Here is a 24001-nt window from a genome sequence, read left to right as displayed (position 1 = left end):
GTTCAGGCAGAAACCAGGAAGCTCAATTCCACCCAAACGATTATCAACGGGCCCTCACAATAAAGAATACAAACTCACTAACCAATTAACAATGTTAGTGCTTAGCCAGACAATGTGAATGTCTTCAGTGAATAATGCTGTGATGTCTCAGAAACAGTCCTTACAGATAACCAACCTAAATCTTCACCTAATTCTCCAATTCAATCATCTCCAATCTATATTGAGAACACGCATTGCATTGATGCTGAGTGAACAAGGCAACATGTTTTGAAAGTTGTTCCTCGTGATGTTTATTTCCAGTAAGGTCTTTCTCTCTCACCTGTCGGATGCTCAAAGGAACAGCTTTCCGCCGTCAGCAAATAAATAAATCCTAATTAAAATCCCACGTCTTACCTTGAAATACTATCGGGATCTGTGTCACGAAGCTATCGGAAGCAAGGACAGTGACAGGCAAGCTAGAGCTGGCTTGGAAACAGCCAGCTGATTGGCAGTGAAGGGTGCCGTGAGCTATTAACCAGAGCCTGCTCTTTGTCTGACTCTATGCCAGAGTGGGCAGAGGAGGATAAAACAAAAATTAATCTCCCCTACCCCTCCTTCCTGACTTTACCACGTAGTTAAAAACATCCCATCCCTGTCATACAAGCACATGTCCTCTCCCTCGTCAAAGGCTTGGATGGAAAGACCTCAAAATATTCATGGGCTGCGCAGGTGGCTGGGCTCATTCTGTCTGGCCAAGTACCTTCTGCTCCCTCCAGGCCACTCAATGTCCTGCCTGGTTATGCAGCTTTGCAATGCAGAAGGATCTGCTATTGTATGCCTTCAATTAGAACTCTTGCTGATTTACTTTACCCCATTGGATTCTCAATAGTTACTCGTTACAAGTAGGGATTGAGCAAGATTTCCTTTCTGGCACAGTTTCTGCTGAGTGGCCAACCTCTTCCCACTCTGACTCGGGCAGGGTTTCAAGTCCCACCCCAGATTTTGGGACCCATCGGTTAACGCTGCAGTGCAATGCCAAGGGAATGCTGAACTGTCAGCAGTGCTCTCTTTTGGATAGCCCCGTTTGCACTGCCCCTGGTGAATCTCAGAAATAAAGGCAAGCTGTGATACCTTTCCAAAGAAGTGCTGGGCAGTTTCTCCCTGGAATCCTGACCAATGTTTGACCTCAGATGACATGAGACGGCAGAGTTTCTGCTGATTTATCACGTTGCCACCTGTGGGAATTTGCTGTGCACACACTGGCTGCTGCATTTTTTTTCCATGATAACAGTTACTGACATGAGAAAGGTGTAATTTATCAGCTAGGAGTCATCCTGAGGCGCTACGACCAGGTAACTCTTCTATAACTCGATATTGCATCCTGTGCAATCCTGTGTTACTGAAAAATTGCGCTTTAGAAACTGCACTTAAAGTGTTGTAATTGAGTTACTGCAAGCATATGTTTTAACAGTTTGCGCTTCAGAAACAGTGTCCCAATTCAGTCGGCAGATCTCCTTCCCTAAGGTCGGTGCTAACGGACGGTGAAGGTGCAGAATTCAAACCGAGAGGTGTTGGAGGGAGAGGCCATGGATTAATGTATAAGGTGCATTCTGGATCGGTGGTAAAACAAAAAAATCAAGTTCAGTTTTATAAATCATAATCTTCAGCTATCACTCAGATTCAGAGAGACAGGCAGCAGTGCTAAAGCCTTCCATACCACCTGGTATGGAAGGTGCTAGCTATGAAAAGAGGTTGAGTAGGTTAGGTTTGCTCCCATTAGAGAAAAGGAGATGGGGGGGCGGGGGGTGCGGTGGGGGTGGAAACCTGATTGAGGTCTACAAAATCATAAAGGGTATAGGCAGCGTAGATAGAGATAAACTTTTTCCCAAGGTGAAGGATTCAATAACGAGAGGTCATGCTTTCAAGATGTGAGGTGAAAAGTTTTCAAGGGGCTTTACACGGCAAGTACTTTACACAGAGGGTGGTAGGTGCCTGGAACACATTACCAGCAGAGGTGGTAGAGGCAGGCAGAGTAGATTCATTTAAGATGCATCTGGACAGATACATGAGTAGGTGGGGAGCAGAGGGATACAGAGGCTTAGGAATTGGGCGACAGGTTTAGACAGTGGATTTGGATCAGCTCAGACTTGGAGGGCTGAAGGGCCTCTTCCTGGGCTGTAAATTTTCTTTGTTCTTTGTAAAAGGGATTAGTGAACCAGCTGGGTGTTTACCACATTGATCAGAGTTGTTACAGTCACCACTACTGAGATTAACCTTCTAGAATAATCCTATTAGTCGAATTTTAAATTCCACCAGCTACCACAGCAGAGTGTGAACCCATGTTCCCACAGCTTTCGTCTCAGCCTCCCAGATTACTAACCCACAGGCAGTGCCACTACACTGTCACCTTCACAATGGCTAACCCTCAGGTTCACCTCAGGTTATAATCTCCACATACACCCCCACTCCCCATCTCCCCTGATTACTGAGAAAAGTGGGAACTAAATGGACTTTTACAACCCCCTGCCAGATCCAGGATCATCATTATTGATGCTTTTCACTGTATTTGACTGTATTACACAATATAAAATGCAAGTGGCAATAATCATTCAAATCCAATTACACGTCTGCAATATCTAAGCTCTGGCTTGTTGCTGAACTGTGTTAAAATATTTTACCGAATAACTCTTCGGTCCTGTCAAATATTTTCAACTTCAATCAATAACTCAAGAGAGATCTCACCCTGTAATCCCACAGGGTAGAATTATAACCTTAGCTAAATTCTTTACAATGAAAATTCTTGTACAAAATTGCAATACAAAACTATATAGCACCTTTAACACGTTGAAAAATTCTCAATGTTCTTTATAAACTAAGTTAATGTGACCAAGCCACATGAGGAGATATCTGGGCAGCTTCATCAAAGTGGAAGGTTTTAATGGAGAAGGGTAGAGAGGTTTCAGATGAAAATTCTAGAGTTTTGGGTTTAAATAGCAGAAGGCACAATTTCTAAAGAAGAACAATTGTATAGTCCAGTGGCTAAATAAATACATTTACTGTTCAACTGGAAGGTGTTTGGATTAGATCCCAAATCTGATAACAATTGGAATCAGTCTGTTTCAGTTCAGTAAGTTTATTTAACTGTTTATCCAGTTTTCAGATGAGCAAGCGAATGGAAGTCGCACTGTGACTTGTGTTGAGAAATGAAAAATATGACATCTATCTCATTCCCCCTTCTCAATTAAGAGATCCCTGGCACTTAACCATAAAGCGCTCGTACAAAGAAATATAATGGGCAGCTGACAGTGAAGAAAAATGTTTCCATTAGTCCATTTGACTCAAATCCTTCTAGAATTGGTGCTTCTATTCCTTCTCTTCCTTAGTCACATTGCAGAAGACAGACCCATGTGAAAATTCTCACACTGGATTTTGAATTACTCCATGCCTTACCCCTCCCTATCTCTGCAATCTCCTTTGGCCCCACAACTCTCTGTTATCAGCATTAATCCTAGTTTCTTATAGCTCCTCCTTCCATGGGTTTTTAATTATAGAGTTATAAAGTCATACAGCACGGAAACAGACCCTATGGTCCAACCAGTCCATGCCGACCACAATCCCAAACTAAACTAGTCCCACCTCTCTGCGCATAGGCCATATCCCTCCAAACATTTCTTATTCATGTACTTATCCAAATATCATTTGAACTCTGTAACTGTACCCGCAGAGTTGACTCAGCCCTAAACTCTTTGTTTCCCAGCCAACATCTCTCTGTCTCTCTACCTCGCTTACCTCCTTTAAGACCCTCATTATAACTTACTTCTTTGATCATACTTTGTCCTAATATCTCCCTAGTGGCCTGGTGTGACACTTTAATGCTATTGCTCTGTTACAGATGTTGGAAGGTTTCATTATGTTAATGGTGCTTTATAAATATAAGCCATTATTGTTATCAATGAAATATCAGGAAATTTAATTTTAGTTTGCTTTAATTAAGTTTTACTTTAATTTTCTCAGCTACCACCCCCTTACCCTTCCCAGAATAGAGTCATAGAGTCATAGAGATGTACAGCATGGAAACAGACCCTTCGGTCCAACCCGTCCATGCCGACCAGATATCTCAACCCAATCTAGTCCCACCTACCAGCACCCAGCCCATATCCCTCCAAACCCTTCCTATTCATACACCATCCAGATGCCTCTTAAATGTTGCAATTGTACCAGCCTCCACCACTTCCTCTGGCAGCTCATTCCATACACGCACCACCCTCTGCATGAAAAAATTGCCTCTTCGGTCTCTGTTATATCTTTCCTCTCTCACCTTAAACCTATGCCCTCTAGTTCTGGACTCCCCCACCCCAGGGAAAAGACTTTGTCTATTTATCCTATCCATGTGCCTCATGATTTTATAAACCTCTATAAGTTCACCCCTCAGCCTCCGACGCTCCAGGGAAAACAGCCCCAGCCTATTCAGCCTCTCCCTATAACTCAAATTCTCCAACCCTGGCAACATCCTTGTAAATTTTTTCTGAACCCCAACACTGAGAACAAACCTGGGTTTTACACAGCTATTGCCATTCTCTAAAATCACCATCACCGCTGACTTGTAAATATGATTAAATGAATTAGTGATGAACTACCTTTGATAAACATTAGGGAAAAGCTTGTATTTAAACAAAGTGTCACAATGTTCTCAATTTCTATGAAATGATTATTGACAGACAGAAACATCACAACCAATTTGCTCATAGCAAGCTCCTTAAACAGCGAGGTGGTAAAAACAGGGTCATCAGTAATTTTGTGATATTGATTGAGATATAAAAATTGAACAGGATGCCCAGGATAACCTCCCCCTGCCTCTTCTTCAGAATAATACCATGGGATATTTAACATCCACTCATGAGGGAGCGCAGGGTTTTGGTTTAGTTGAAAGATGTGACTCCCAACAGCGCAGCACCCCCTCAGTCCTGAAGCATCAGTCTAGATGTTTGTACTCAGGTCTCTGTCCAGCTTTGGACTGCTCACCATTTTAATTCATCACAGCGCTCTCACATGTCTGTCCACAGTCTGCTGCAGTATTCCACTCATGCTCGATGAAAGCGTAGGGAACAGCCTATCGTCTTTCAACTAAGCATTATACAACCTTCTGGTCTCAACACTGAGTTCAACACCTTTGGATATGAGCTCTGTCCCTCATTTTGATTTTGGTTCTTCTGACGTGAGTCTTGTTTTTCACGTTTTTGATTTGAACTGTTGATTATTCTGTCACTTACACTCTTTCTGGGCAAATGCTTTGTGTTTTTCACTGCAGTCATTACCACTCGTTTTGTCTTCTGATCCATGACTTAACGTTTAATCTTTCCAGACCTCTACCCTATCCCTGATCTTCCCTTTTCTTCCTTCTCCCCTTTCAATGTCATAAAACACATTGCTGCTTCCTTACAGTTCCAAAGGAAGAATCAGACTGGACTGAAACACACTCTGTGCTTCTCTCTCCACAGATGCTGCCAGACCTGCTGGGTTTCTCCAGTATTATCAAGTTTTACTTCAGCATCTGCAGTATTGTTCATTTCTCTCGTGGAGCCCCTTTGCCGTGGAGTGTAACTTTTGGAAAATACTGTTAAATGTGAAACAGGCTAACGTACAACACTTAACACAGTGGTACACACCATCAGCCAAACCATAACTGATTTTTAAAAAAATTATGTTCCAAATAAAAAGGTGCATTCAATATGCCAATGAAAAATTGAGATTTCAGCTAGAATTTTGCAAGAAGAGTCATACTGGACTCACAACATGAACTCTATTTCTTTCTCACCTGCAGAGTTTCTTCAGTCCTCATATTTTTATTTCAGAATTCCAGCATCTGCAGTATTTCTTTCTTTTATTTAAGACATTCTGTCTCAGATTAACATTATTCATGAGTGTTTATTTTAACCCTCCAATTTGCATCAAGTTCCCTCAGCTGAATTTACTTTATGCCTCTGAATCAAAAGGCGTTGGGTTCCAGGCTGATGGCTGCAGTGGAAAGTCTAATCAAAAATAGTAATTTAGCAATACAGCAGTAACATGAATTTATATAGTGCCTTTTACATTGCCAAAAAAAATGTTTACAGAACAGTCCCAAATGAAAAGCAGGAATGTGTGGGACATGGAGGACCATTAAGGTTTGCTAATAGGAGAGTATCACAATCAGGAATGGTAAATGCAGTAAACTTGGTTTGAAAACTTAATGAACAATGACGTTGCATAGTTACCTTTGCATTCAATGAACTGTCTGTTCAGATGCATCATCCCTATCTGTAATATTAATCTATCCTTAGTGGTTTGTGACAAAGTCATTAGGATAACATGGTATTAGTTCAGATAGCATTAAACAACAATTTACATTTATACAGTGGCCTTAATGCAGTAAAACATCCCATTGTGCTTCATAGGAGCAGTGACAAACTCTGACACAGGGCCACTTAAGATATCTAAGGGATCTGTGAGGTACTAACATAAATCGAGTGCAGTGATTCAAAAAGGCAATTCACCAACAATTCTTCAAAAGCAACTAGGGATGGGAAACAAATGCTGGATTAGTCAGCAACCCCAACAACATCCCTGATGGGGTAATAAACAAAAAACACTTGATCTAAAGGGTAGTTTTACACAGCATCTTTCAGGATAATGGAGGGGACAGCTGCAGACCTGAAGGAGTCTGGGGAGAAGAATTCCAGAGAATAGGTCCCAAAGAGCTAAGGGGATAACATTATTGGTTGGGGAAAGAAAGTGGACAGTGCACAAGAATGAGAGGAATACAGAATGCTGTAGGGTTGGTGATGGTTACAGAGGTAACATCCTGCAAACTCCATGAGATATAGTCACCGAAATAGACCATTTGCCCATCTAGTCCACTTCACCTTTCATGAAATCATGGCTGACCTGATTATCTTCAACTCCATTTTCCTGCCTTTCCCCCATAATTCTTCATTCCCTTACTCATTAAAATTCTGTCTGTCTCAGCCTTGAATATACTTAACGGTCAGTATTAACAGCCCTCTGTGATAAAGAATTCGACAGAGGTCGCAACCGTCTGAGAGAAGGAATTTCTCCTCATTTTGTGGCTTAAATGTGCAACCCCTTTTGAGATTCTGAATCCTCGACTCTCCCTCAAGGGGAAACATCCTGTACATTTCAGTAATCTCCTGACTGTTCCCCTAACCAATAAATCTCCTATCACTATTAGGTGGGTGGTCTATAGATTACTCACACCAGTGACTTCTTCCCCTTATTATTCCTGATCTCCTGATCTCCACCAAATGGATTCAACATTTTGCTCCTTAGATCCTAAATCACCTCATTCTTCTATATTCCAATGAATACAGGCCAAATCTACTTAGCCTTTCCTCATGAAACAGCCCCTCTATACCTGGTATCAACCCAGTGAACTTTTTCTGGATTGTCTCCAATGCTGATATATCTTTCCTTAGATACAGTATCCAAAACTGTTCACAGTATTCCAGCTGTGGTCTACTGCCTCGACCTAGTTTAGCAGGACTTTCAAAGCTTTATACTCCAGTCCATTAGAAATAGAGACCTGCATTCCATTTACCGTCCCTATTACCTACTGTAACTTGGATGCTAGCTTTTTGTGATTCATGGAAAAGGACTCCTGAATCCCTCTGTTCTGTAGCCTTCTGCGGTCTTTCTCCGTTTAAATAATACTCACCTCCTCTTTTCTTCCTGCCCAAGTGTATACCCTCACACCTACTCATATTATATTCCATCTGCCAAGTTTCGCTCACCCGCTTAACCTACCTATAACCCTCTGCAGACTCTTTGTGCCATCCTCACCACTTCCAACCTATTCTTGTGTCATCTGCAAAAATGGAGATAGTACATTCACCTTCCTCATCCAAGTCACTAATATATATTGTAAATAATTGTGGCCCCAGCACTGGTCCCTGTGACACACCGCTAATTACAGGCTGCCATCCTGAAAATGCACCCCTTATCCCAACTCTCCATCTTCCAATAGTTAGCCAATCCTTAATTCATGCCACTATACTGCCTCCAAGACCATGGACTCTTTATTGTTGCCCTTTGGATAATGTGTTCAACCAAAGTCTCACCCATCTACTATGTTGGTTCAGGCAGATCGTAAACATCCCATGCCACAAAGATTTATGTTTACATAGCACCTTTAATGTCATAAGGATAAGGGAGGTAGGGTTGCACTCTTAATTAAGGATGAGATTAGGGCGATAGGCAGAGACAGTATAGGATCTAAGGAGCAAAATGTTGACCATTTGGATGGAGGTCAGGAATAATAAGGGGAAGAAGTCACTGGTTGGAGTAATCTGTAGGCCACCCACCTGATATTGATAGGGGATTCATTAGATAGGGGAACAGTCAGGAGATTTTGTGAACGAGAACGAGACTCCTGGATGGTATATTTCCTCCTGGGTGCCAGGGTCAGGGATGTCTCAGATCAAGTCTACAGCATTCTTAAAGAGAAGGGTGAGCAGCCAGAAGTTGTGGTACACATCGGTACCAATGACCTAGCTAGGAAAAGGGATGAGGTCATGAAAAGTGAATTCAGGGAGTTAGGAAGGATGCTAGCAAGGACCTCAGGGGTAGTAATTTCTGGGCTGCTGGCTGTGCCACACACTCATGAGGGCAGGAATAGGAAGATGTGTGTAGCTGAAGAGTTGGTGCAGGGGACAAGGTTTCAGATTTGTAGATCATTTGGGTTCTCTTCTGGGGAAGGTATGCCCTGTACAAAAGGGACAGGTTATACCTGAACTCGAGGGGAACCAATATCCTTGCGGACAGGTTTCCTACAGCCAGTGGGGAAGCTTTAAACTAGGTTGGGAGGGGGTTGGGAACCAGGGTGTCAGGTCAGAAGAGGCAGCAGTTGGTGTAAAGGTAGATACAACAAGCAGGGAGACTGTGAGGAAGGGCAGACTGAAATAGCAAGAGGATGGGAAGCCAGGCAGAAAGGAAGCAATGCAGAGATCAGGGCAAAAGTTAGAAGAGAGAAAAGTTAAACTGGGTGACAGAATCATATGCAAAAGGTAGGGAGATTGCTGGATTGTAAAGAGACAATGAGTATAAAGGCACTTTATCTGAATGCCCATAGTATTCAAAATAAAGTTGATGAATTTGTTGCAAAAATCAGTACAAAGGGATATGCTTTAGTTGCCATTACAGAAATGTGGTTGCAGAGTGTTGATGACTAGGAATTAAATATCCAAGGGTATTAGGACGGATAGGCAGCAAGATAAAGGAGGTGGAGTCATGCTGTTAATTAAGGTTGAGATTAGGGTGATAGGCAGAGACACTGTAGGAGCTAAGGAGCAAAAAGTTGAATCCATTTGGGTGGAAATCAGGAACAGTAAGGGGAAGAAGTCACTGATAGGAGTAGTCTCTCTATTAGAGTGGTGCTGGAAAAGCACGGCTGGTCAGGCAGCATCTGAGGAACAGGAAAATCGACGTTTCGGGGCAGGAGTCCTTCATCAGGAGTAGGCTATAGGCCACCCAATAATAATGCTACAGTGGCACAGGCGATCCATCAAGAAATATCTGACACACATAAGAATGGAACGGCAGTAGCCATGGGGGACCTTAACGTGCACATTGATTGGCCAAATGAAGACAGTAGTGGCAGTCTTGAGGAGGGGTTCATAGAATACATCTGTGATAACTTTCTTGAACAGCATATTACTGAACCTACAAGGGAGCGTGCAATCTTAGATCTGGTCCTGTGTAATGAGACAGGTAAAATGAATGATCTTGTAGTTAAGGATCCTCTCGGAAGGAATGTTCACAGTATGATCGAAAACCGGATACAAATGGAGGCTGAAATAGTATCATCTAAAACCAGGGTGTTACACTTCAACAAGGGAGACTATAATGGGATGAGGAAGGAGTTGGCTAAATTACACTGGGAATGCAAGTTATAGGGTGGAACAGTTGAGGAACAGTGGAGGACTTTCAAAATAATTTTTCAGAGTGCTCAAGAACTGTATACTCAGGTCAAAAACTAGGATATCAAGGTGAGGAAAAGCCAGCCTTGGATAACCAAGGAAATAAAGGAATGCATCTAATTAAAAGCTCTTAGATAAATGTGAGGTGCTACATTTTGGGAATGCAAATCTTAGCAGGACCTATACAATTAATGGTAAGGTCCTAGGGAGTGTTGTTGAACAAAGAGACCTTGAAGTGCAGGTTCATAGCTCCTTGAAAGTAGAGTCACACATACATAGAATAGTGAAGAAGGTGTTTGGTATGCTTTCCTTTATTGGTCAGAGCATTGAGTACAGGAATTGGGAGGTCATGTTGCGGCTGTACAGGACATTGGTTAGGCCACTTTTGGAATATTGCGTGCAATTCTGGTCTCCTACCTGTCGGAAAGATGTTGTGAAACTTGAAAGGGTTCAGAAAAGATTTACAAGGATTTTGCCAGAGTTTGAGGATTTGAGCTATAGGGAGAGGTTGAACAGGTTGGAGCTGTTTTCCCTGGAGCGTCGGAGGCTGAGGGGTGACCTTATAGAGGTTTATAAAATCATGAGGGGCATGGATAGGATAAATAGACAAAGTATTTTCTCTGGAGCGGGGGAGCCCAGAACTAGAGGGCAACGGTTTAGGCTGAGAGGGGAAAGATATAAAAGAGACCTAAGGAGCAACTTTTCATGCAGAGGGTGGTACGTGTATGGAATGAGCTGCCAGAGGAAGTGGTGGATGCTGGTACAATTGCAACATTTAAGAGGCATTTGGATGGGTATATGAATAGGAAGGGTTTGGAGGGATATGGGCCGGGTGCTGGCAGGTGGGACTAGATTGGGTTGAGATATCTGATCGGCATGGACGGGTTGGACTAAAGGGTCTGGTTCCATGCTGTACATCTCTATGACTCTATGCACTATGCACTTTGCCAGAGCAACTGAAGACTCCCCCTTTGTGATCAATAGCACCCACAAAATGGGGGAAGTTAAAAATCAACAGATGGGTGACAAAAGATATAAATGGAATGGAAACTTGCACATTTTACCAATAGGATTTAATAGATCCTGGTTTCATGACACTAGCCTAGTGTCTGTCATGAGGTTAGTTACACCAGTCCCTCCTGTTCCTACTTCTTATGGTCTTACAAACAGATGAGGGGGATTTTTTCTCTCAGTGTTGTGAATCGATGAATTCTTCACCACAGAGAGCCATCAAGGCTGTGTTATTAAGTATATTCAAGATCAAGATAGACAGATTTTTAATCAGTGAAGGAATCAATGGTTATGGGTAAGACAGCAAGGTAGCATTAAGGATTTTCAGAATAGCCATGACCTCACTGAGTAGTGGAGTGGACTCGATGGGTCGAATGGCCCCTAATTCTCATGGTCTTTCGGAATTTCTTCTCTCAGAGGAAAGCAGGTCTGTCGAATGACTGACCGCAGAGGGATGGCGAGGCTAGGTCATTCAGGACTGAGACAAACAGATTTTTAATCTGATGGGGAATCAAGGGTTATGGGGATAAGACAGGAAACTGAAGTTTTGAGGATCAGCAAAGATCACATTGAATTGGCGAGCTGCACTGATGGGCCGAAAGGCCTACCCGTGGTCTTATGAATGTGGTGCCTCAGAATGGGAAGCCAATAACACAACTCAAACCTGGTCCCCTAATGAGCAGGCCCACCCTGGGGTGAGCCATGGGGAGACTGGCATATTGGAGTATGCGGCCTGGAACTCCTTACAAGGCGAATGGGTCATCTACAACGCCAATCTAATTAGCAGATGGCGAGTTTGTTTCGAAATTTACGCAGAATCAATTTCCACAAGACTTGAGGGGCAATGGAGGAAGGTGGGGTGCTCGACCAAAGGTGAGGGGGTAGGGGGGGCTCCGGGTAGAAAACGGAAGCCTCAAACAAAAATAGGTCAGAGCCATGCATTTGTAAGGTTTTATGCATTTAGAGTGAAAAAGCCCTTTCAAATATATCACTTACATCTCCCAGCAAACGACTGACCATCCCCCAGCCAGTGAGTGGATCATTACTGGCGAATGCTATTTTAATTGCGTGTCTCTGGGTTTAAGAGCTGCTCTGACCTGCCGTAAAAGCTGTGGGTCCCAGATTGATGCCTGAAACCTGAGATGAGAACTGACCAGCGACACCACTAGCAAAATAACAAGAGTATCAAGCCTCCAGCAAGGCACTGCCATCTGCTTGCTGAACCAAATATTTACATTTGTGCATTATCCCTGCCCCACCTCCTCGGAAAATCTGTTTAACCTCACAGGACATCTGCTCCCCTCTCTAATCGGCTCCATGCAAACGTGCTAAGGCATTTGGCAGTCATTAAAAGTGAGTCGGCCGTCTTACTACCTTTTAAATGAATCGTGTTCTTTCATCGTCACTCCATCTGGACGTTCTCCAGTTACAGCTTGGTTCTCAGTTACAGTTTTTACAGAGAATGGATCTGCATTGGCATAGCACCTTTCCTGCATACCCCAAAGGCTGCAGTGCCTTATGTCCGGGTTCCCCGTAGCTCGCACTTCCTGGCTGCTAGTCTGGAAGCAGACCTCGAGAGACATCTCTCTGCAGATGGCGTGACCCTGGAATCTCTCTCTGCTCTGTGTGTTGTCTGTTGGCAGGACCTGCCAGGTCTCTACTCACTCTATTTAGCTGCACTGTGAACACACTCTCATTAGTCAACCAGTTCTCGAATGGCACTCAAATACCAAGCTCCTGAGTCAGAGGAGCCGTTACCCACTGCACAACAAGTCCTCCCAAAGCCAATGAAATTCCTTTCTGAACTTTAATCGCTCTTCTGGTAAGTGAATGTGAGCAGCTAACTGATGCGCAACAAGTCTCCCACACAATGCAGTGTGACCACGGCCTGATAATCCAAATCCAATGTGATATTGTTCGAAGGATAAACATTGACCAAAAGTCTCCACATCTCCTCCCTTTCTTCTGAATTTTGCCTTCACCTTCCAGGACAGATTTTAATGGCTCGTCCGAATAACAGGAAGTATCTCTGAGGCTGCAGCATTCCCTTTGGACTGCACTGGATTGCTAGCCCAGATTTGGTGCTCAAGTCTCCAGAGTGGAACATGGAGTCGAGCTATCTGACTGACAGGCAACAGTGAAACCCAGGCTACAACTCTTACACTGAAAGGGCACCATCATCACTGCCGCCCCCATAATAGGTAACATTCACGCCGGGCCACCTCCGACAAGACAGAATCGAGCCATTGCCCCCTGAATTTTAATGGCATTGCCAAAAATTAATACCCCACCATCAACATCTTCCAAAAACTAAACTGGACAAGCCACATAAATACAGTGGCTACAAGAGCAGGTTAGGAACCTTGCAAAGAGTAACTCAACACCTGATTCCCCTCGGCCTGTTCACAGGACGTGGAGGAGCCAGTGTTGGGACTGGGGTGGACAAAGTTACAATTACACAATACCAGGTTTATGCCAACTGGTTTACTTGGAAGCACTAGCTTTTGGAGTGCTGCCCCTGATGACAACTACCTGATGAAGGAGCAGCACTCCAAAAGCTTGTGCTTCCAAATAAACTTGTTGGACTATAACCTGGTGTGGTGTGATTCTTAACTTCATCTCCAGGACATAAGTCAGCAGCGTTATATGGAATTTGTCCCACTTGCCTGGGTGCAGCTCCAACAACACGCAAGAAACTTGGCATCATCCAGGACAAAGCAGTCTGCTTGATTGGCACCACACCCACAAACAGTCACTCACTTCACCACTGACACTCAGTGGCAGTAGCATGTATCATCTATCACCATCGAATCCCCACCCTAAAGGCCATATAGGTCTGCTCAATCCACTGCTGCGGTTCAAGAAGGCAGCTCGCCACCACTATCTCAAGGGCAATCAGTCCCAAGAGTGAATAAAAACAAAACACTGTAAAAACAACTCCTCTAATGGAGTTCTTAAATTCATGCTTTCCATGGAAAATCAAAGGCTGGGAAACAAAAGGGCTGTTTATTCATTACCCTCTGAAAGACCTAAAAAAGACCCGCAAGTGGACAGCAGATACAGTGTACTGCTTAGTGAGAAAGTGAGGACTGCAGATGCTGGAGGTCAGAGTCAAGAGTGTGGTGCTGAAAAAGCACAGCAGGTTGAGCAGCATCCAAGGAGCAGGAGACTCGACATTTCAGGCAAGAGTCCTTCATCAACACACTCTCGGCTGCTTAGGAGCTGTCCCTCTGCAAGTAAGCATTGCTCATCCCAGTGCTCAAACCAGTTCTGACTTCAATGGGCATTCTCATTGGAGGATCTTGTCCCACCCTTCCACCCCAAACCTGAGCTTAAGGCACCAGATAGTATGGTAAGGGCCAAATAAAACCGGGTTACAAATTCAATGCCTGGTCCTTGCTGAGTTTGGTGATATCAGCTGGCACAATGGTGGGGAGCATGGGAGGTGCTAAGGGGAGAGAACGCCAGGCTGTGGGCAATGCCATCGGACTCTGCCACCTCTGTCCATCCACATTCTGAGCAGATGGCATCGAGCGGACTGGCAGCAGTGATTTACCCAGGCCTCTGCTCTCACACAGCCTTGGAAAAAAGCGCCCAATGCCAGCCAGGTTTCAATGATGAAGGCTGGGACTTGACTGGACTGGAGGAGCCCACACTACACCCAGGTTTCCAACATTACAGCCTAAAACACAAAACAAATGAGCTCATCTTGTGGAGTGGATGGTACAGATGTGAATTTCACAGGGACACGCAGAAGGTTACAATAAACAGCTCAAATCAGAAAGCAGCTAACTCCCTCAGCAATTTGAGACAAAAACAGAATTAGCACACTGCCAACAAACTATGCAACGAGCCCAGAATACGACCTGATATTCTTCAAATGGAGTCTCCTAGAAAAACTGCCAAGTTTGTCTCCTGAACCAAGCTATTTTAAACATCACACACTATGAGGAAACATAATTTTCTGACCCATTTTCTCAATAAACTGGGTCCAGTATTCCACGTTAATACAATTCCCTCCCATAACAGTAAAATAAACAGCTTGAAGCATCGTATTCAGTTCCAAGGACAAAGAATCCTTTAGCATCTTAGCATCGTTGGTGCCACACAGGTGATTAAAGAATGGGAAGATGACACAGCAACAGTCCCTCCAATATTAATGTGACTAAATGTGGTTACACCATTGGGAAGAGACCCAGATAAGGAACACTACACTGGGACTGCACATTAACAGACTCCAGCATCAATCCACGCACAGTACTGCAGTGAAAATATGCAGAACACCACACACATCAGTGACAGGGAAAATCCATATTTAGGGGTAAGCAATGAATGTTGACCTTGGCAGTTTCCAGGTCCCATAAGCAAACAAATAAAAACAGAGACAAATATGTACAGACCCTAAAACATTAGAGATAGGTATGTAGAAACAGAACCATGTAAACACAGAAAAACACGTATCCACACAGACAGACAAATACAGGCAAGCATGTGGAGACAGATGCATATATATGCATAAACTGACAGACATGTACATTCGTATGTACAGAGATATGCAGAGACGCCCATGCATAAAGCCACACACACATACAGAAGCAGACACACGCACTCACAAACACGAACAGTCCAGGTATTAGGAAACGCTGGCACACACATAATGAAGCACACACACAGGAGGAGCCTAGAAACAATGAGGCATACAGATACACACTAACGTACAGAGACGTCTTTACAGTCAAACACAGACACAGAAACGCACTCTCAAATTCCACAGACTCCCACTATCAAAGCGAACTCTTCTCACAGGCACTGCTGATGTGAGCAGCCCACAGTCAGTCTCTCGGGATCGCTTACTCCTATATTGACCGTGCGAGTGTGTGTGCGGCTCGGCAGAGAAACTGCGCCCCCCACAGAAAACCACTCTAACTGTTTCATCCCTGATGTTCGCGGTTACTGGAAGAGCAGGAAACATAAGCCCTGGAAAACAGGGCTTTATTATGTGCCAGTTAAAACTGACCGGTTCCCAAAGGCCATTTGAAAGAGAAATTCGGAAGGTTATTGCGCATCGCTGAGGGCTGGATCGCCATCAGTTTAATTTCCATGTCTATGTGAGGAAGGGGGGTGGATTCTATGTTATAAAAAGAGTTTAAATTTATTCGGGACCAGTATCTGGAGCCTGGAATACTTGCACACACACAGTTTTCAACCAATTATGTATTTTTAAATCCCCTTTCACCTTCACACCATCAACATCAATGTAAGCGGCCAACTTCAGAAACCAATTCATTCCTGCACATCCCCAACTCAGTCCTTCCTGGTCAGCCTGCTTTAGGGGACACTAAAGTAGACAGGCAGGAGGCTGGAAGAACACAGCAAGCCAGGTAGCACCAGGAGGTGCTGAAGTCGACATTTCGGGGGTAACCCATCTTCCAGCCTCCAGCCTGTCTACTTTGGATTCCAGCATCTGCAGACTTTTTTTAAATCTCTAACCAAGTTAGGGACAGGGATAGCAGGAGATAGGTTAGTCAGGAGCTCACTCTGTTGATATATAACGTGCAGTGCCGGAGCCCCGGGTTCACATCCCCTCCCCCCAGCCCACCCTTGCCCTGGATGTATACAGTAACACATCCAAAACGCAACTTTGAAATGTCTTTCACTTCCAACACTGTCATTAACGGAGGGACTGGGGGCATCAGCGAACAAACAGGAGCTGTCAGCAAAGTGTATTACGCTTCTCTCCGTCTGCAGATCTGTTTAGTGTCACAACCTCCTCCCGTCCCCATTCCCCCCAACTGTGAGTCTCCTCCCCCTCCCCAGGAGAATTCACTACCAGCTCCCCACCCCCCCCCCACCCCCTCCCCACCAGTACAGACTTAGGCCAGTTCACCACGTTGGGAGTCGATCCCGCCCCACAGGGGATGTGCCTTGCTATAGCGGCGGCGGCGGGAGGGAGGCAGATTCCTTCAGATCTCTCTCCCAGACCCAGTGCATGTTTGCAACGTGATCTAACACAGAGACCGTACTGCATTCCGTAATCATTTTTAAAAGGGTGTGTGGGTAAAGACCGTTTAAAACGGAAAGACAAATGTGGGCTCGGCACTGGAATCATTCTTGCAAAGGGCTAGCACGGTGCAATGGGCCGGGTGGCCTCTTTCTGCGCTGCCAGATTCCAAAGAAAGAGGAGCGTGCGTGAATAAGCGATAAACTCAGCCAGGCTGGTCTCTCTCACACTCAACACAAAACAAACAGCATATCTACACAAGCAGAACAGTTACAAATGTAGCGAGTGTTTTAGCTTCAACGCAGAGTTGCCGTTTCTAATGAACACGGCGCCTTTGTTTGGACCTCGCACTGTAAAACACAGATTCACTCTATTTCATTCCAAATTCATTGCACACTCTACAAATATCCTGCTCTCTACACGAAGCACGTATTTCTGTAAAGTGTTCGCCCCCTGATATGGGGAGAGGGTAAGAGACAAGGTTCGGGTGTATTAAATCCCCCCTCCCCATGAACACAGCAGCGAGCCACTGGGTTGGGAAAGGTGGGTGGGTGGGATATCTGCAGCGAGTGGGCATAAGGTACTGCGGCACTCGAATGAATGAATGAACCAATGCAAAAGACAGTGCAGTCTGGTTCCTCTCAGCGGCTCGCCCCTCGTCGCTGACTTTAAAGGATTAAAAATAAAGGGGGTGGGAAGTGACCAACTCCAGCCCATCTGCAATTCTCCCCAGAAACAGCCAAATCTAACCCAGACCCGGTCTCCTTGGAGCCAATGGCATATCCCGTATCATTTCTCCTTGTATGTAAAACAGTCACTTTCCAAGCGCCCAGCCTCCCCGCTGGTTTAATCGGACACATACACACACACACAATTACAGACACACACTGACACAGATACACACACACAATTACAGACACACACTGACACACAGATAAGACACACTGACACGCATACTGACACAGAACACACAGATACAGACAGTGACACAGACATACAGATAATACACACACTGACAGACACTCACTGACCACAAATACAGACACTCAGTGACACAGACATACAGATAACTCACACACTGACACAGACATACACACGCACACATGCACACAATTACAGACACACACTGACCACAGATACAGTGACACACACATACAGATAACACACACACTGACACAGACACACACACACACACAATTACAGACACATACTGACCACAGATACACTCAGTGACAGACATAAAGATAACACACACACTGACACAGACACACACACAATTACAGACACATACTGACCAGATACACTCAGTGACACAGACATACAGATAACACACACAGACACAGACACACACACATGCACAATTACAGACACACACTGACCACAGATACAGACACTCAGTGACACAGACCTACAGATAACACACACACTAACACAGACACACAGATACACACTGGCACAGACACACATACAGATACACACACTGACACATACTGACACAGACACACAGATACACACTGGCACAGACACACATACAGATACACACACTGACACATACTGACACAGATACACAGATACAGACAACACACTGAAACACACTTAGACACACACTGGCATAGGCACACATACACACACACTGACACAGACACACACACTGACACAGACACACACTGACACAATCCATATCTGTACCGGGACTTGTGCTTCTCATCAGTGAGAAACAGCAGTTTAGTGCTTGTCGGCGCTGGGGCTGTTATTTTGATTTGATTTGATATATTAAAGACTTATTCAGAAAGCCTGCTATTAAATCTCCAACAGTCCGCTCAGCAGCGAGTGCGAGGAAATGAAACCAATCACATTGCTCCAGCTATGATTTTTGACCTTTTTGGTATTTCTAGGGCATCAACATTCCGACACAGAAATATTGGTTGCATTTCGAGATTGGAAGGGGTTGGGGGAAGGGACCTTCTATAAAATAATGTTGTTCATGATGTGATGTCTTTTTTTTCGGAGCTAAACACTGGTAATGTCCAAGCGGGGAATCAATCTGATTACAATCTGATCGTCATTGATAAAACACTATTGCGGCTCCTCCTCCTGGCTGCACCTCACCTTCAATCTTTGACCTCTGATCAATACTGCTGTTTAGGCTGGGATCTGCAGATGGAGGAGGGGGGCGAGGGACAGGAAGCTGAGGTGCTCGGGGTGGGGGCTAAGCGAGAGCAGGGATTGAGGGAGCGAACAGTTGTGATGGGGTAGGCTGGGGTTTGAAGTGTTGAAGGGGTGAGGTGTTGGGGTAAGAGGTTAAGGGATGAGGTGATGAGGGAATGAGGGGTTGGAGATGAGGTATTGAGGTGGTAAGGGGTTGAGTGGTTGAGGTTTGAAGGGGTGAGGTGTTGAAGGGTGAGGTGTTGAGGAGGTGAGGGGGTAATGGTTTGGTGCACTCAGATACCTACCTTGAGTGTGTGGAATGGGTGAGGGGTGAGGGGGTGAGGTGTTGGAGCACACAGGTACCTACCTTGAGGGTGTGCAGTGTTGAGGAGGTGAGGGGGTGATGGGGTGAGGTGTTGAGGGGGTGATAGGGTGAGGTTTTGAGGGGGTGAGGTGTTGAGGGGGTGATGGGGTGAGGAGTTGAGGGGGTGATGGGTTGAGGGGTGAGGGATTGAGGTGTTGAGGGGGTAATGGGGTGAGGCATTGAGGGGGTGATGGGTTGAGGTGATGAGGAGGTAAGGTATTGAGGGGGTGATGGGGTGAGGTGTTGAGGTGGTGATGGGGTGAGGAGTTGAGGGGGTGATAGGGTGAGGTGTTGAGGGGTGAGGTGGTGAGAGGGTTATGGGTTGAGGGGTTGGGGATGATGAGGTGAGGTGTTGAGGGGATGAGGTGTTGAGGGGGTGGTGGGTTGAGGGGGTGATGGGGTGAGGTGTTGAGGGGTGATGGGATGAGGGAGTGATGGGGTGAATGTTGAGGGGGTGAGAGGCGTTGAGGGGGTAATGGGGTGAATGTTGAGGGGGTGAGAGGCGTTGAGGGGGTGATGGGGTGAATGTTGAGGGGGTGAGGTGTTGAGGGGGTGTGGGGCTGAGGGGGTGATGGGGTGAGGGAGTGAGGAGGTGAGGGGTGATGGGGTGAAATGTTGGGGTGAGTGTTGAGGGTGGTGAGGGGCTGAGGTGTTGAGGGGGTGAGGGGTTGAGGTATTGAGGGGTGAGGGGCTGAGGTGTTGAGGGATTGAAGGGTGAGGGGCCGAGGGGGTTAATGGGGTGAGGTGTTGAGGGGCTGAAGGGGGTGAGGTATTGAGGGGGTGAGGTATTGAGGGGCTGAGGGGCCGAGGGGGTTAATGGGATGAGGTGTTGAGGGGATGAGATATTGAGGGGCTGAGGTATTGAGGGGTTGAGGTATTGAGGGGTGAGGGGCCGAGGGGGTTAATGGGGTGAGGTGTTGAGGGGATGAGATATTGAGGGGCTGAGGGGGTGAGGTATTGAGGGGCTGAGGTATTGAGGGGGTGATGGGCCGAGGTATTGAGGGGGTGAGGTATTGAGGGGGGTGAGGGGGTGAGGTATTGAGGGGCTGAGGTATTGAGGGGGTGAGGTATTGAGGGGTGAGGGGCCGAGGGGGTTAATGGGGTGAGGTATTGAGGGGGTGAGATATTGAGGGGGTTGAGGGGGTGAGGTATTGAGGGGGTGAGGTGTTGAGGGGGTGAGGTATTGAGGGGGTTGAGGGGCCGAGGGGGTTAATGGGGTGAGGTATTGAGGGGGTGAGATATTGAGGGGGTTGAGGGGGTGAGGTATTGAGGGGGTGAGGTATTGAGGGGCTGAGGTATTGAGGGGGTGAGGTATTGAGGGGTGAGGGGCCGAGGGGGTTAATGGGGTGAGGTATTGAGGGGGTGAGATATTGAGGGGGTTGAGGGGGTGAGGTATTGAGGGGGTGAGGTGTTGAGGGGGTGAGGTATTGAGGGGGTTATGGGGCCGAGGTATTGAGGGGGCGAGATATTGAGGGGGTTGAGGGGGTGAGGTATTGAGGGGGTGAGGTGTTGAGGGGGTGAGGTATTGAGGGGGTTGAGGGGCCGAGGGGGTTAATGGGGTGAGGTATTGAGGGGGCGAGATATTGAGGGGGTTGAGGGGGTGAGGTATTGAGGGGCTGAGGTGTTGAGGGGGTGAGGTATTGAGGGGGTTGAGGGGCCGAGGGGGTTAATGGGGTGAGGTATTGAGGGGGTTAATGGGGTGAGGTATTGAGGGGGTGAGATATTGAGGGGGTTAATGGGGTGAGGTATTGAGGGGGTGAGGCACTCACCTTGCTGGAGAAGGCGCCAGGGATCATCATCTTGAGCGCCTGCCGTTTGAGCTCCACCAGCCGCGTGTTACAGTTCTCGCACCAAATACCCTTGTCCTCGGATCCGCAGGAACCGGGTGAACCGGAGCCCGGAGACGATCCGGCCACCGAGCCCGGCGAGCAGCCCCCTGAGCCGGGGGAGCCGCCGAGAGACGATCCGGGAGAGCCACCGCCGCTGCTGCTGGAGCCCGGGGACGCGGTACCCGAGCCGGGCACTGAGCCGGCTCCCTCGGGGGCAGGTCGGTTCACCGTCCGGGACTCCTCGCACGGCTGGAAGCTTCTCCTGTACCACATCTCCGGGGTGAAAGTTGCCAGTTTCGTCTGTGAATAACTCTCCGCCGTCCCCTGGGGTATCCATCAAATGATAATTAATGACAATTAACAACAGGAAGGAAATAAACCCAGTATTTGTTTTTGCAAAAGAAAAGCACTGGCAGATGCACAGTGGGGTTTACAAACATTTGAAACAGTTTTTATAAAACAACCTCAGCACTCACCACATGCTTGCGACTCCTTGTAAAAACAGCCCGCTCTTTGCTTCCAGATACAGAATTCATATCAAATCAATGATTTCTCTCGCTCTCGCTGGATTGATACTGTATCACCGTTGTGGTTTGCTGCAACAGCCAGAGTTGCAGTATGAAGCCTCAGTGCTGCACAGTGCCAGCTCATTCACTGTCACAATTTCAACTTCACCAGCCCCTGGAACCCTTCATTGCTGCCGGGCTATTTCAGTGCGCCCCGCCGGCCCCCACACCACCCCCCCCACCCCCACCCCCGCCAGAGTCACACATTGTCCTTCATTCCAGGACTGTCCGTGTCTGCATTTCGGTTTCAGACACACACACGCACACACTGCTGGGCTGCTCCTCCGATCCTGCAGAATTGTTTCCCGAGTGCAGTCCCCCCCTGAACTCAAGAGGAAACGGCAGCGCTGCTCTCAACTTGGGCCACTCTTCCAGGCAGCACCCCGGCTCACTCCACCCCCTTCAAGCTGAGGGGCTCCTCCTCCTCCTCCTCCTCCTGCTGCTGCTGTCTCCCCCCTCCTCACAGCGACTCGGGTTCAGAATGCCCAACTCCAGCAGCCAGCCGTGTGGGCGGAGCTCAGCCTGGCCACTGACCGCACCCCCCCCCCCCCCCCCCACCCCGCTCTAGCTGACTGGGGAGCTCGGTAAGTAGGGCTCCCATATTAAAGACACAGCCGCTCGGAGTTGGAGACGGAGGCGGACTTGGGACTGAGGACTGATTGGAAATAACTGACAGCTCCTCGCCCTCATCCTTACCTGAGCCCTCTTTGATACATACCCCCCCTGACAAATGCTAAGACAGCTCCCAGTCTAAGATGCACTGTCAATGTTAAGATACGTCTTTGCAAAAATGCATTGCCAATTCTTTTCAATATTAAAATGAATTGCCAGAGTTAAGATGCAATATTAATATTAATATGTATTCCCGGAGTTAAGGCATTCTTAGAGTTAAGGATGCATTGTTGATGTTGGGATGCATGGTTAGTGTTAAAATGTATTGTTAATGTCTCAATGTTAAGATGCATTTTCAAAGCCAAGACACTTTCATTTTAAGACACGTTACCAATGTAAAAATGCATTCTCAACTTTAAGAATCATTCTCAATGTCACTGTCGATGTTATGATGCCAGGCAATTCTGCAAAGGAAAAGTTTAACCGGTAAACGCGCTGATTTTTCTCCCTTTTTGTGTTCGATGATATTGCTGTGTCCTTGCGGAGTCCGAGCACTGCACGTATCAGGGAATAATGTTGGAACACCCAGCTATAGTAGAGGTGTGTGTTATTTATATAGAATTATGTTGAATGTACTGAAAGGAGCTGGTTGAAAGCGACGGGGATGGTGGGGGTGGGGGGTAAGGGTTTGTGATTGTAAATGCGCAGCGGTGCTGTTATCGAGGCAGGTCACAGCTGACCTGGGGAAAGGAGCAGGGCTGAAATGGAAAGGCGATTCAAGGGGAGAGCCGGGCGCCCTCTGCTGTTTTCATGTTTCTCCAAAACAGATGTTCTTCTTATATTGCAAAAAAAACCCCATCCTCTCCGAAAGCAGAGAATGCAAACGTCAAAACGAAACGTGTGCTTCAAAACCGGGTACAAATTGGATGCATTCTTCAAAGTTTATTCAATGGAAAAGGAGGGGCGATGGGGTTGTCAGAAAAAAGGGCGGCGTGGGCCCTTAGAGATGACAACTGATTGTAATGCAATCATTGAACAGACCCAAAGAAAGTGTGTTAGGCAAAGAAATGTGAGAAGGAGGATATTGGTTTCGAAGAAGGATCGATAACGTTATCAGTTCAGTGGAAATCTCCAAAGTGCAGATCACTTAACAGGTCGACCAGAATCAATGAGTGCTTTTCCCTTGCTCCCAAATTAGGAACAGTGTTGGATCCGGAAATTATTGTACATTTTGTTTGCACAAGGAGTCGATTGCCCTTTTTGGGTGAAAAGTAACCGAGTTATATCAGACTCTAGCGTCTCATCCTAGCCCCCGGAGGATAACGATTAGATTGGGACAAGTGGATGCATGGGGCTGGATTACTAAGACTCCTAAAGGACCTCTTTACCAGACTCACTAGAACAAGGGATCAAGGAATAGACCACTTAGCTCCTCCCCATCCCGTTCTAGCAGTTAAATAACTCTCTAATCTCTGACACCCACACCTGACACACACACAATAAAATCTATTTCAGTTCAC

At 46.3% G+C, this 24001-nt stretch overlaps 1 protein-coding gene across 1 annotated transcript in view; it reads right to left on the bottom strand.

The window, feature by feature from the left end:
- The window catches only part of kif26ba (kinesin family member 26Ba), a 336823-nt gene extending 314803 nt beyond the window's left edge, over positions 1–22020 (bottom strand). The window contains exons 1-2 of the mRNA XM_072580423.1: positions 21780–22020; positions 21244–21627 (exon numbers count right to left, since the gene is read on the bottom strand). Coding sequence (XP_072436524.1) covers positions 21244–21627; positions 21780–21839 — 444 coding nt within the window. The 5' untranslated portion in view covers positions 21840–22020. The remainder of the gene's footprint in view (positions 1–21243; positions 21628–21779) is intronic.
- Between the last annotated feature and the right edge of the window lie 1981 nt (positions 22021–24001).

Source organism: Chiloscyllium punctatum, chromosome 11, assembly GCF_047496795.1.
Source record: "Chiloscyllium punctatum isolate Juve2018m chromosome 11, sChiPun1.3, whole genome shotgun sequence".
Taxonomy (NCBI): domain Eukaryota; kingdom Metazoa; phylum Chordata; class Chondrichthyes; order Orectolobiformes; family Hemiscylliidae; genus Chiloscyllium; species Chiloscyllium punctatum.
This window is presented reverse-complemented; position numbering and strand designations above follow the sequence as displayed.